This window comes from Arachis duranensis, chromosome 9, assembly GCF_000817695.3.
Source record: "Arachis duranensis cultivar V14167 chromosome 9, aradu.V14167.gnm2.J7QH, whole genome shotgun sequence".
NCBI lineage: Eukaryota > Viridiplantae > Streptophyta > Magnoliopsida > Fabales > Fabaceae > Arachis > Arachis duranensis.
The window spans coordinates 116,054,117-116,068,190 of record NC_029780.3 but is presented as its reverse complement, the minus strand read 5'-3'; the positions used below and the strand labels follow the sequence as shown (position 1 = coordinate 116,068,190).

Genomic DNA, 14,074 nt, shown 5'->3' with positions numbered 1-14,074 from the left:
TGATATTGTCAGAGCTATGATGGCCTAAAACAAAATTACACTGGGTGGGCATTACCAACTTTCCCATAAGACCTCTCAGACAATTGGCTAAAACCTTCATAATTACTTTATATAACACATTGCAGAGATTAATGGGACGCAACTGTTTAAAACTGGTTACTGGCTCCACTTTGGGAATGAGAATAATAAGAGTTTCATTAATCTCCTTTACCTTCTCCGGGTTCTAGAAAATATCACCAATAAGAAGGCATAAATCATTTTTCACTTTCTCCCACTGGCTTTGGAAGAAAATAACTTGAAAATTGTCTCTGCCAGGTGCTTTGAAACCTCCCATACCAAAAACAGCATGTTTGATTTCTTCATGCAAGATATTTTTACCAATGATCGAGATATCCTCATCACAGAGAATGGGAAACTCACCTCGCAGTACAAAAGGAAAGTCGAGGTTATTATCTTTATAAAAATCAGCAAAGAAATTAAGAGTCATACTTTCCAGAATATTGGGGTCAGAAATGGGATTATCCATGTCATTGTGGAGCAAGTTTATTTTGTTCTTCCTTCTTCTGATCATAGTTGAACCATGGAAGAACTTAGTGTTTCGATTCCCGAATTCAAGCCATTTACTCCTTGACTTTTGGTAATACAAAATTTCTTCTTGGGTTAAGATATCCTGGTACTCCTTCCAAATTTGACCTCTAAGCTTTTCTAAGAAATTATTATTCCCCTGATCCAAGGTGTTGGTAATGCCTTGAAACCTCCTAATGATCTTCTTTTTCTTCTTTAAAATATCTCCGAAGACATTGGTATTCCATTCTTTGAGAGAGTCTCTAAATGATGAGATATCATTGTTCCATGAACTTTCCATGCTCCATGAACTATTTACAATATTTTTTATGTTTAGGTGGGTTAGCCACACAGCTTGAAACCGAAAAGGTCTTCTGCCTATATTTGGAAAAGAAGTGGTCTCTAGTTGAAGACAAATGGAGTTGTGATAAGATTTGAGAGGCGAGAGGTGGATGATTCTAGCCTCCGGGAATCGAATTTGCCAATCAAGATTGCTGAGTCTACGATCTAATCTTTTCACTAGATTTTTCCATTTTCAGGTAAAAGGCCAGCCATCAGAACCCAAGTCAATTAAACCACAAGAAGAGACACAGTGTTAAAACCCAGAACATGCACCAGCTAAAACTCTAGTTGACCCTCCTCAATGCTCATGGTTGTGAAGGATAGAGTTAAAATCTCCAAGCAAACATCAGGAATGAGTATTGTTTTCGGCCAAAGAGATAATACTATTCCACAAAGATTTTTTTATAATATAATTCGGGCTCCCATACACAGCTGAGAGAACCCAAGGATCAGAATTACGAAAGGAGACTTTCATGTGAACCACTTGATTGTTATGATATAGAACATCAACATTCCAACATTTCTTATTCCACATACACCAAATACCCCCCGAATGACCTTGGGCTTCCACAACAAATGAGCCATCGAACCCCATTCTATCTCGAATACTCCTACCTTTCTGACCAAACACATGAATTTTCATAAGAATGATAAAATCAGAGTTATATTCTCTTCTTAAGTCCCTAATAAGAGAGTAGAAGGATTTACCACTAACACTACGGTAATTCCAATTAATAAGATTCATCATTAAAAAACCAAAAAGGGAAAGGGGGTCATCAAAAACCCAAATCATACTTGGGCTTAAGCCTTGCCTCCAAATCGGGTGTTACCTTGGGATTCCCTCCTTCATTAGTGCAATCATCCACCACCATGTCCGTACCTGCTTCCGGTGGCCTCCCCAGAGTGTTTCCCGAACAGCCATCCTGATTTTCCGTGTTTGAGGAAGAGGCTCGATTAACCATTTAGATGAGAAAGTTGTCCTTCACAACAAAGCTTTCTAAGGTACCACTAACTTTTCTTGAAAGTTCAAAAGCCTCTTGTTGATCCTTTTGCATATGCCTCATATTATCAAAAACCACTGGTTCCATAGCCGCTAACTCGGGGTCTTTCTTTTTGTGGCTTGAACGAGCTTCATCCTTAGTAATTACTAGCTTGTTTTGAGTGGAGATAACTCCTTCTGGACTTTTAGGTTTGACATTGTTGGGCTTGTCTTTAAGTCCAATTTTAATTCCCAAAAAAAAGTCTTATTGTTGCCTTGTGGATTTTTGCCAGCTCCTTGTCTCAACACTTTTCTCATGATGGGTTGTTTCTTTTCAGCCCGTAATTGGACTTTTTATTTTTGATACTCTATTGGGCCACCGTGATTAAAAGCGTGGTTCTCATTCCCTGCATGCATGTCCTTAGCATCTTCACTTTCTTCATGCAAAATAGAAAATTTTGAGCCGTTGCCCAAATCTTCATCATCCTGATTCTCTTCATACCCATAATTAGAAATATCATTGTGAGAATAAGCACTCCTACCATTAGGATTCTTTTCTTTATTGCGACGAGATTGCCTTCTCACCATCATCCACGAACCGAAATTTGGGGGAGCCTGATTATATTGCATATTTTGCTGCGTTTCCGAATATTGATTCTTTCTTGTAATATGACTACCTCTCGCGAAATCATCGCTATTGCAAAATTTTTCTTATCTGCATTGTTCCGTACTTTCTAGCTACCTTCTCCTTCCTGGTTGTCTCCATCGATGGCCACCCTCTCACCGCAAATGTCAGAGAGGTGTCCATACACCCCGCAGGTAAAGCATATTTGATGTAACCCTTCGTACTCGATGTTTAGCTCGCAGTCCAGAACAGAGATCTGGGGTACCAGTTTCTTTGCAAGGTCTATTTCGACACAAATCCGAGCAAATTTACCTTTTGAGTATATAGACATTGTACAATCAATTTTAAGAATATGTCACTGAGTTGAACCCACTCTCTAGAGAAACTGGTGATTATATAGCTCTACAGGTAGGTTGGAAATACGAATCCAAGTGGCAATTTTTTTAACTGCCTTCTCAGTTGTAAGAAAAAATGGTCTCCACCTTTGAACAATGAGATAATGTCCTGCCATTATCCAAGGTCCTTCCATGAGCGCATGAGTGTAGTCTTCCTCATCTGAAAAGTGAACAAAAAAATAGTCACGATCCATATCAATGACATTTATCTTACCTTTTCTGACCCAGTCTCTGTTAAGTCGTTACTCCATGAATCCCAAGCCCACATGTTTTCCTAGCACCTTCACCTCAAGGGCGTTCTTCCAAGGTTTACACCATTCCTCGAATTCGGATTGTGAGATAGGGATGGTCGGATAGGGATCAAAAGGCTTTTCTATCATCGATTCTTCCTTCTCCATATCTTTATACCAACGATCCTCAGGATCGGAGGCGTCATCATCAATGTCTTCAACGACCATAATATCTCCTTCTAGGTTAGGACCTGTAGGAGTGAGCAAGGAATCCTTATAGGAATTTTTTTATCCATGTGCATTAGTTTCTAGTTGTTGATGATCACTCACTCCCATAACAGTGTCTGGTTATGGATCGCTCACGTCCATAACATCTCCTGACTGGTCTAGGTCACCTTCCTCATGTGTCTTGACCTTTTTAGTGCTACAGTGTACCAAATCCTCTTCTTGATTCGAAATCCTAGCTGGGCTCTCGTCCATAACTTTTTTTTTCTAATAGAACACTCGATCCCTCACTTTTATTTGTTACCAATGACCATGGAGTATAATTTGTTTAACCATATGTAATAAGTATGGAAAATGAAAATACAAATATCCGCACATGTAACATCTAAGCTTGAGATTTTTACTTAATTAATGAAGTTAATGTAAATAAGTGCGACTCACTGCTTTGAGAAAAGGGAGCATGATTCCAAATAGAGCTCCATCACAGTGAATGTAGAATCTATCACGATTGAAACCACTTTCTTTAAGTATTTTTATTACAAGATCAATGTCATCAACAGCTCCTTTCATCGTTGTACCTATATTACAGAAGTAGGTGCATAAGTTTGTTGATTTGATAATGTATCAGAAATGAGAGTAAATAATCAAGTTGGATTGATCTAGTAATTAGTTCAATAGTCTGTTTAAACAAATGCTGAGAGTAAATTTGTAATAAAGTCCTTAACTTGTTAGGCTAAAAAATACCGTGTGAAAAAAAAAAAAAGAGATGAGAGCAAGCAAAACCTATGTTAAGATTGATGATGGCTGGCCTGTCCTTGTGATGAAGTAGCGAAGCTTTTAGATCAGCACAGTCAATCTCATCGGAGAAAAGAGTTTTAACTTTGACAAATTGCATTCGATATATTCTTGCTATTTTAAATATTGAAAATGTGAATTTTTCGAAGTATATAGAACGCCATCAGGAAATTGTTCTTTCTTAGATAGATCAATGTGTGTTAGAATACGCCTTTTTATGTTTTGGTGCCCACGGTATCCCCCAACTCGACAGGTCAAGGACTAATCCGTTGCGGATCGGAGCTCCATTTAAGGGTCTGCTGCTGGCCAATGAATTGCTACATGCACAAGGCGAGATTCGAACTCCCGACACTTGTTTAAGCAGACGAGTGAGCTGACCACTCGACCAACTCAAGTTGGTTTATACGCCTTTTTATTTTAATAATAATAATAATAATAATAGAAATTTTCACTTGTCAACTAACTATATCTCAAACAGCATAGTTTTTTATATTCACATAAAAATTGCGAGTTCGAGTTTCTCTATTTTAAAAAAAAAATAGAAAAATCTATGTTTCCTCCTTAGAGATGGGAGAGTAAAATTTTCTAATAAGTAAACAACGAAAATGTTTGGTAACCAAAAAATATTAGTAAAAAACAGCCAAAATTTGTCTTATTTAATATTTATTAATTGTCGTGATAATGAATGAATACTAAATAAAGTAAGTTCCGGCTCACTAGTCCGCTTAAGCAAGTGTTGGAAGTTCGAATCCCGCCTTATGCATGTAGCAACCCATTGGCCAGCAACAAACCCTTAAATGGAATTCAGTACCGCAGTAGATTAGTTCTTAACCGGATTGGGGATACCGTGAGAAACCAAAAAATAAAATAAGTTTCGGCTATTTTTTACCCTAACATAAGTAAACAAAAAATAAGAAACTGACCCTACTAAAATGGCGTGAAGATTGGCCTCAGTTCCACCAGTAGTGACGTATCCCCAATACTTATTCTTTTGTATGTCCCACAAATTAGCGAACCAATCAAGAACACTAACTTCAAATGATGTTGAATTTAGACGGAAGCTGCTCCCAACAAATGGATCACCGGCATTGTTTAGGTGAAATTGTAGCAATGGCGCCAATGCATCGTAGTTGAAATTCTGATTCGTGGGGTACCCTGCGCAAGTATACAAACCAAACACATTATTAATAATGTATTAACTCCTTGCCAAAAGTAGTAGTTACAATAATAACTATTTTTTCTTTATTGGTATATAATTAAGAATTAAAATCAAAATTAAAGGTTACCCAAGTTGCGCAAGTTGAAGTGATTTAGAGTGTGGAGATAGTGATTAATGACAGCACTCAAATTTGCTTGTGGCTCCCCGGTGCAGTTAGGGGAGATAGCGAGGTTCATGTGGCACCCATTATTGTTATTGTGTTGTTGTTCCTCTTCTGTTGTTGTATGAGGTGGTGGAGTCAATGCCATTGGCACCTTCTTTCCCTTGATTCTTCAAGTCTCTATTTACTATTTATAGAACGCTATACTATGTATACACTAAAATTAGTCACTAAAATCAGTTATTAGTATAAAATACACATTAAAAATAAATTAAATCACACATATATTTATACACAAATACATTGTGATTAATTTTAGTATACAGTTAACTTTTTTGAATCATAAGCTGATTTTGATATACATGTAATATAGTCGATAAAATATATATTAAAATATAAAATGTATATTAAAAATAAATTAAATAATATATATTATATATAATAATTAATTTTTTTTCGAAAATTAAGAGTGAGATTCAAATCTAAAACATTTAGGTAAAAAAAATTATGGCATTTAAATTATGGTGAATTATATAGTAATAATGTAAGTCTATAGATCTTTCTTTTTATAGGATGAAAGAAAGATTAAAATAAATTAGGACCTATATTTTGAACAATAATAAAATAATAAAAAATAACTATAAAAAATAATATGCTGAACGGCGATGGTTTGTTGAAACGATTGTTGAAAACTGCCATCAAACCTAATTCCAGCATCCATAACCATGACGTTCCAGTTAGTCGCCGACCTTTGATTTTGTTACGGCTTAAAACTGCTGCTAATAAAAAAAAGATGTATAATTTTATTTTTTTAAAATTTTATTATTTTACTCAATTCATATAATTATTTATTCGCACGTTTAAAAATAAAGAAAAGGGTGGATTATTGAAAGCACGAACATGTATAAAATGGTGGTGTTTGAAAAACAAAATAACCATTCACCAAAATCATATTCATTTATATTTCTCTATCTCATCAGTTTTGTCTATGATCGAAGATGGTGAGCTTGTCCTTGTGTGAGCTAGCAAGCTAATAGCAGCGAAGACTAATTTAGATCAGTGCACACAATCTCACTAGCACTACAAAAATTACTATTTAATATTTTTTTATTTAAATCGACGGTCCTGAAAATTTTATCATATCGTTTAATATTTTAAAAATCAACCCCGCAAACCGTCATGTAAACTAAAATTTGCCTTTCTTTTTTGTACTAATAGTCTAACAAAAATATGAGAGTTTTTTATTATTGCCTTTGGATGATTTTTATTATTCCTAAGAGAGTTGTTTTACAACGAACTCCACATGTAATTGGACATCATCACATGTGCAATTTATGATTCATTTGTTTCAAATAATTCGTTACACATATATATGGGTTCAAATGAGTTGACTTTAGAGAGAAATTGCAACCTAAAAATGGGTCACCTGAATTAATTCTTTAAATGCAGGCATCATAAATTAATGAATGCTCTATGCTCCATCATGAATATATATATATATATATATATGGTAAATTCTACTATACTTTTTTTAAAATAAAAAATAAATTATTTTTTTATAACATATACAGTAATTATTAATAAATTATTTTTTTGTCAGAACTTTAAATTTGATATCTTCTTCTCTTTTTTTTTCAATTAACGCTATATTTCTCTTAAAACTTAATAACAGTATAATTTTTATCATCCTACTAAATACATTTCTTCTTCTCCCGTTAAAAAAAATTAATGTATTGATAGGAGCATATTGAACTATTATATTATCACAAAAAATATTAAATTATTATCCAGATAACAATGAGATAAAATGGGATAAGTAGTATTTTAATATTCACATTCGTCTCAAATATTAATTAATTATTTTGGATTTAATTATTTTGTTAATCCCTATAGTTTTGCAAAAATTTTAATTAGGTCTCCGTACTTTTTTCTTTTTAATTGAGTCCTTGCACCAAATTTTTTTTTAATTGGATTTCTATACTTTTTTTTATTTAGGTTCCTACACCAATTTTTTTTTAATTGGGTCCTTATACAATTAAGTCAATTACTATCAAAATGGACCTAATTGAAAAAAAAATTGGTACAGAATTCAATTAAAAGGAAAAAAAGTATAAAAACCTAATTAAAAATTTCGCAAAACTATAGAAACTAACAGAATAATTAAACCATTATTTTATTATTCATGCCATTATTTATCTACAGGAATTTTATTGCCCAAATCCATATATACCATACAGACCATACCTTCTTGCTTCTCTGAACGTAATATCTTTTTTATGACATCTTTTTTTTTTTGAAATATAATCTAAATCATAAATACAAATTACAGAAAAAAGTTTTACAAAAGAGAGAGCTTCAAAATTAATAGATATGCTCGTTGAAGTTGGAGATTGAAAATGTAAGAATATAATAAATTTAAAGTCTTATCCTAATTGATTGAAAATTGTGATTAAATTTGAAAGAAATTAGAGTTTTAAAATTAGATAAGAAAAAGTGTATTTAGTAAGGATAACGAAAATGATACTATTATCAAATTTTAAAAGAAATATAAAGTCAATTAAAAAAAACGTGAATTTTAAAATTTTAATAAAAGAATAATTTATTAATAATTATTGTATATATCACAAAAAATAATTTATTTTTTATTTAAGAAAAAGTAAAATAAAATTCACCATATATATCATCCATTATTATACAGGTCCGTAGATTAGGTAAAGAAATAACGGTGTTAGAATACAAAATATTAATGAGTGTATATGTAGTACATTATTATAAAGGGCCCGTAGATTAGGTAAAAAAATAATGGTGTGGTAGATTACAAAATGATTCTCCATATTGATATCTATGGGGCCGGATTTAGCAATATAGTCTTCTGCCATAAGTTCAACAATTTCATCAGGATTTAGCTAGTTTTTCAAATCCATTATTGATTACTATATCACAATATGATTTGATCGGCTGTTGATCAATTTTTGGGACAATGGTGTCCCTAATATGTTGATCGATTGTAGGGGTTTCATTTGATTCCATCTCTGTTTCTGTAGACTTATTTTCGATACCTTCTATGGGGCCATCATACTGATTAGTCCCGTCCATTTTTACTTTCTTTGTGCTCCTGGTGATGAGGTCTTCTTCTTCCGGCAATTTCTTGTCAACTTCAAAAGGTTGGTTTTCGGTGCTCACAGGGAGGTTCATGTTACTTTTCTCAGAGAAAGAGAGTGAGGGAATTGGTCATACACATGTTACTTTACATCCAACAAATTATGCCATATACACCCAAAAAATTACGCAATATACTCCTAAAAATTAGTTACGAGAAGAACTAGAACAAGAAGAACAGTAAAACATAGAATAATAACTAAGAAGAACAGTAAAACCTAGAACCAAGAAGAACAGTAAAATGTAGAACAAGAAGAATATTAAAAACAGTAAAATGAGAGATAGAACAAGAACAACAGTTAAACCTAGAAGAACGTAGAAGAACAGTAAAACCTAGTTCTTCGATTTCGAAATGTGAAAAATCTACAAGATGACTAAAATAGTAACGTACCTTGAGTAATATTTCTTCGTTTTTTCTGAAAATTGTTGATGGAGAGTTCTATCTTTTGTTGATGGTTTCTGCTAATCTTCGCAACGAGTTCTATCTCTTGATTTTAGAATGTTGCTCGAAGGTTGACAGTTTGTGTTTTCTTTGAAGGAGGAGTGGAAGAGTGCACCATAACGAACGTTTTTTTGCGATGCGTAACAGTTGAGTGACGTGCGTGACATTGACGCTCTATTCAAAGAATATGAGTGCGCGTGTAGTGTTATCGGACTAGACTAACTTATAATACTTATAGACCTTTTTTACTTGTATGTGTAACAAGCCCATTTTTATTATTCCTAAGAGAGTTGTTTTACAAGGAACTCCACATGTAATTGGACATCATCACATGTGCAATTTATGATTCATTTATTTCAGATAATTTGTTACATATATATGGGTTCAAATGAGTTGAGTTTAGAGAGCAATTGCTACCTAGAAATGAATTCTATTGTATCTTCTTTAAGAGGAAGAGTAAATTATTTTTTGTCTCATATAGAATAATTATTGATAAATTATTTTTTTATTAAAACTTCAAGTTTTATGTTATTTTTTCTTTTCTTTCTAATTGACATTATATTTTTCTTAAAACTTAATAACATTGTCATTTTTATCATTCCACTAAATACATCTCTTTTTTTCCGTTTAAAAAAAAGTTGGTGTATTGGTAAGAGCATATTAAACTATTATATTATCACAAAAAATATTGAATTATTATTTAGATAACAATGAGATAAAATAAAATAAGTATTTTAATATTCACATTTGTCTTAAATATTAATTAATTATTTTATTATTCATACCATTATTTACCTATAGAAATTTTATTTATGATCCAAATTCATATCTACCATATAGACTCATATCCTCTTGCTTCTCTCCGAATCTAATATTTTCTGGTTTTCATGACATCTTTTTTTTTAAATATAATCTAAATCATAAATACAAAATACTAAAAGAAGTATTAAGAAAGAGAGAGTTGAAAAAATGATAAATGTGCTCGTTGAAATTGGAGATTAAAAGTGTAAGAATAAGTTTAAAATCTTATTCGAATTGATTGAAAATTGTGATTGAATTTAAAAGGAATTAGAGTTTTAAAGTTAAAGAAGAAGATGTGTATTTAATAGAGATAATAAAAATAACACTTTTATCAAATTTTCAAAAAAAATATAAAATCTATTAATAAAAAAAGAAAATAACGTAAATCTTAGAATTCTAATAAAAGAATAATTTATTAATAATTATTGTATATATTACAAGGAGTAATTTATTTTTTATTTTAGAGAAAATAAGATAAAATTCACCATATATATCATCATATCAATTATTATACAGATCCCGTAGATTAGGTAAAGAAATAACGGTGGTAGAATACAAAATATTAATGGGTGTATATGTAGTACATTATTATGAAGGGCCCGTAGATTATTAGGTAAAGAAATAATGGTGTGGTAGAAATTAGAATACAAAATGATTAGTGGGTGAATGTAGTACATTATTATTATAAGGGCCCGTATATTAGCTGAAAAAACAATGGTGGTAGAATACAAAATATTAGGAAACCTCAGATAAAACTATTTAAAATATCTTTTTAAATATTTTTTAATAATTAAAATTTAAAATATATAATTAATTAAATTGTGTTATTTTTATTAAAATATTAGGTTATTTTCTATAATAGAGATATTGTAGTTATTTTTATAAAAAAAGTATTAATTTAGATTTGTTTAAGATTTTGTTCATTAATTTTTTTACTAAATCAGTTTGTCCGATCTAATTATGACAGAAATAACATGATTTAATTGATTACATATGTTAAATTTTAATTGTTAAAAGATATCTTTAAGAAAAACGTTTTAAATATCTTTATTTGAGTAACTCTCAAATAATTAATTGATGTTTCAATACGGCAGAATTACTAAGTATAGGTTATTGGCCTACGAAAATCATACATGTCAATATCTTAATTATCGTAAGCTTCATATACAATATGCTAGCACAACATGAATAATTAATTTCAATCAAGATATCAAATTGTGCATTGAGCAAGAACAATTTGCAGCGCCAACTTTTTCTGCGATGCATAAAGGCTGAAAAGAGCCATAAGAAAATGATCGTTTATGAAGAAACTCAGTAACAAAAGAATCCAACATTTGAATGGTAATATGTTGCATGACCACCACGTGTGCAATGTTCTCTTGGCATGCCAAGTTCCACCTACGGCTAAATTGATGATCAAGAGGCCTCTCAAACACAACAATGTTGCTATGCTCATTTAACATTGCACCAATTCCAGCATCACTTAGTCGATTATGCAAGTAACGTGCATTCGCTATGCAATTTTCCACTTCGTTTTGAATCCCTATTGAACCTTTCTTTTTTATAGCATACCAAAGGAAGATTGGAGCATGTCCACATCGACTACCTGTGATTGTTGCATCCCTTGAACCAATGATTTCAACATCCCTTGATGACGAATTCATGTATTCTGAACGCGTTATTACAACCCCACAGGGAATTGGACATCCCAAAAATTTATGCCCTGAAACACTCACACTTCCAATGGCTTTCTTGAAACTTATTATCTTTGATGCCTGTGGAATAACAATTTAATTTTTAACTAAATTTAGTGAATAGTATATGAATTGTAATTAAATGACATAAAATCTTGGAGTATAATTGGTTTAACCATATGTAATAAGCATGGAAAATGAAAATACAAATATTCGCACATGTAACATCATCTAAGCTTAAGTTTTTACTTAATTAATGAATTTGATATAAATAAGTGTGACTCACTGTTTTGAGAAAAGGGAGCATGATTCCAAATAGAGCTGCATCACAATGAATGTAGAATCTATCACGACTGAAACCACTTTCTTCAAGTGTTTTTATTATAAGATCAATGTCATCAATAGCTCCTTTCATTGTTGTACCTGTATACATATAACAAAAATCCTTTACAGAATTAGGTGCATAAATTTTTTGATTTCATAATATATCAAAGATGAGAATAAATAATCAAGTTGTGTTGATCTACTAGTTAGCTCAATAATCTATTTAAGTAAATATTAAGAGTAAATTTGTGACAAAGTCCTTAGCCCTGCTAGGTTAAAAAATACCGTATGAAAAAGAAAAAAAAAGAGATGAGAGGAAGCAAAACCTATGTTAAGATTGATGATGGCTGGCCTGTCCTTGTGATGAAGTAGTGAAGCTTTTAGATCAGCACAGTCAATCTCACCGGAGATAAGAGTTCTAACTTTGACACATTGCATTCGACATAGTCTTGCTATTTTAAATATTGAATAATGTGAATCTTCTGAAGTATATAGAACCCCATCAGGAAATTGTTCTCTCCTAGATAGATAAATGTGCCAGGATACGCCTTTTTATAATAATAATAATAATAATAATAATAATAAAAAATATAGGTAGACAATGAAAATACTAAACAATATGAATAATGGATATATCGGATGTTCATTTCATTAGGTGTGTGGATGGTTATTTTAATATTAAAATTTAAGTTGATAATTTAGAAGTGTAGTGTATTTTGATTTGATTCATGATTGTTTATGGTGTTCAAGAAAATTATTGGTTACCTAGTATTATCCAAATAATAATAATAATAATAATAATAATAATAATAAGAAGAAGAAGAAGAAGAAAGAAAAAGAAGAAGAAGAAAAAACTAACCCTACTAAAATGGCGTGAAGATTGGCCTCAGTTCCACCAGTAGTGACGTATCCCCAATACTTATTCTTTTGTATGTCCCACAAATTAGCGAACCAATCAAGAACACTAACTTCAAATGATGTTGAATTTAGACGGAAGCTGCTCCCAACAAATGGATCACCTGCATTGTTTAGGTGAAATTGTAGCAATGGTGCCAATGCATCGTAGTTGAAATTCTGATTCGTGGGGTACCCTGCGCAAGTATACAAACCAAACACATGATTCTTAATAATGTATGAACTTCTTGCCAAAAGTAGTAGTTACGATAATAACCATTTTTTCTTTATTGATATATAATTAAGAATTAAAATCAAAATTAAAGGTTACCCAAGTTGCGCAAGTTGAAGTGATTTAGAGTGTGGAGATAGTGATTAATGACAGCACTCAAATTTGCTTGTGGCTCCCCGGTGCAGTTAGGGGAGATAGCGAGGTTCATGTGGCACCTATTATTGTTATTGTGTCGTTGTTCCTCTTCTGTTGTTGTATGAGGTGGTGGAGTCAATGCCATTGGCACCTTCTTTCCCTTGATTCTTCAAGTCTCTGTTTGGTAGAGGCGAAGAATAGCGGCGAGATTAACACACTATTTATAAAAAAGTACTTAAAGTGTAAACTAAACTAAAATCAGTTATTAAAATTAATTATTAATATAAAATATATATTAAAAATAAATTTAGCGTAGAAATATATATTTTTTTGATAATTATTTTAATAAGGATATCAAAAAATTTTTTATGATGATCTTTATTTAAAAGTGTGATTTATTTATTTTGTAATGTTTTAAATAAAGGTAATATTTTTATAACATATAAAAATCAAGTCTTAACTCCGTCTATATTACATTTACAGTACATAACCAATTCTAAATTCGGATAAAGGAAGAGAGTTGTGTTAGATTTTTAACAACCAACATAAAAACATAGTCAAATTCCCAAAACATAAAATTCAAGCTTTACAATTTATCATCTAACCATCAAAATAAAATATCTTCACAGGATAATAATTATAAAATTTTGGTTAAAATAGTCAATATATAGACACACAAGACACACCTAGCTAGTGAGTAGTGACCTAACTATCACCCAAACAGATGGATGGGCAAACAGAAAGGGACAACAAAGTCATGAATGAGCCATGAGTTCTGGGCCACCACCATTATTAAGGAAGAACACCTGTAATCAGCGGTCATTTTTCTCCACGAGCAAAAACTGTTTTCTTCCTCGCTCCTCCCATCATTCCTCGTTTTCTCACCTCTAATCAGCCTTCTGCATCAGCAAGCTAAGCC

At 31.8% G+C, this 14,074-nt stretch overlaps 2 protein-coding genes and 1 pseudogene across 2 annotated transcripts; all 3 read right to left on the bottom strand.

Moving 5' to 3' along the window:
- Positions 1-223: 223 nt before the first annotated feature.
- Positions 224-865, bottom strand: LOC107467759 (uncharacterized). The gene has a single exon (XM_016086936.1). The coding sequence runs from the start codon at positions 863-865 to the stop codon at positions 224-226; it is 642 nt and encodes a 213-aa protein (XP_015942422.1).
- Positions 866-3,768: 2,903 nt separating this feature from the next.
- On the bottom strand, positions 3,769-5,622 carry LOC110275784 (serine decarboxylase-like; annotated as a pseudogene).
- Positions 5,623-11,078: 5,456 nt separating this feature from the next.
- LOC107467760 (serine decarboxylase 1-like) lies at positions 11,079-13,300 on the bottom strand. Its single transcript, XM_016086937.3, has 5 exons — positions 13,120-13,300; positions 12,754-12,985; positions 12,221-12,414; positions 11,857-11,993; positions 11,079-11,651 (listed from the first exon to the last, which is right to left on the bottom strand). The coding sequence occupies exons 1-5, from the start codon at positions 13,298-13,300 to the stop codon at positions 11,079-11,081; spliced, it is 1,317 nt and encodes a 438-aa protein (XP_015942423.1).
- Positions 13,301-14,074: the final 774 nt, after the last annotated feature.

Coding starts and splice junctions, on each gene's coding strand:
- LOC107467759 (XM_016086936.1), bottom strand. CDS start 865: ATGGAAAGTTCATGGAACAATGATATCTCATCATTTAGAGACTCTCTC.
- LOC107467760 (XM_016086937.3), bottom strand. CDS start 13,300: ATGGCATTGACTCCACCACCTCATACAACAACAGAAGAGGAACAACGA. Junction 12,415..12,753: donor CTTCACGCCATTTTAGTAGG/GTTAGTTTTTTC, acceptor TTATCTATCTAG/GAGAGAACAATTTCCTGATG. Junction 11,652..11,856: donor TGCTCCCTTTTCTCAAAACA/GTGAGTCACACT, acceptor GTTATTCCACAG/GCATCAAAGATAATAAGTTT.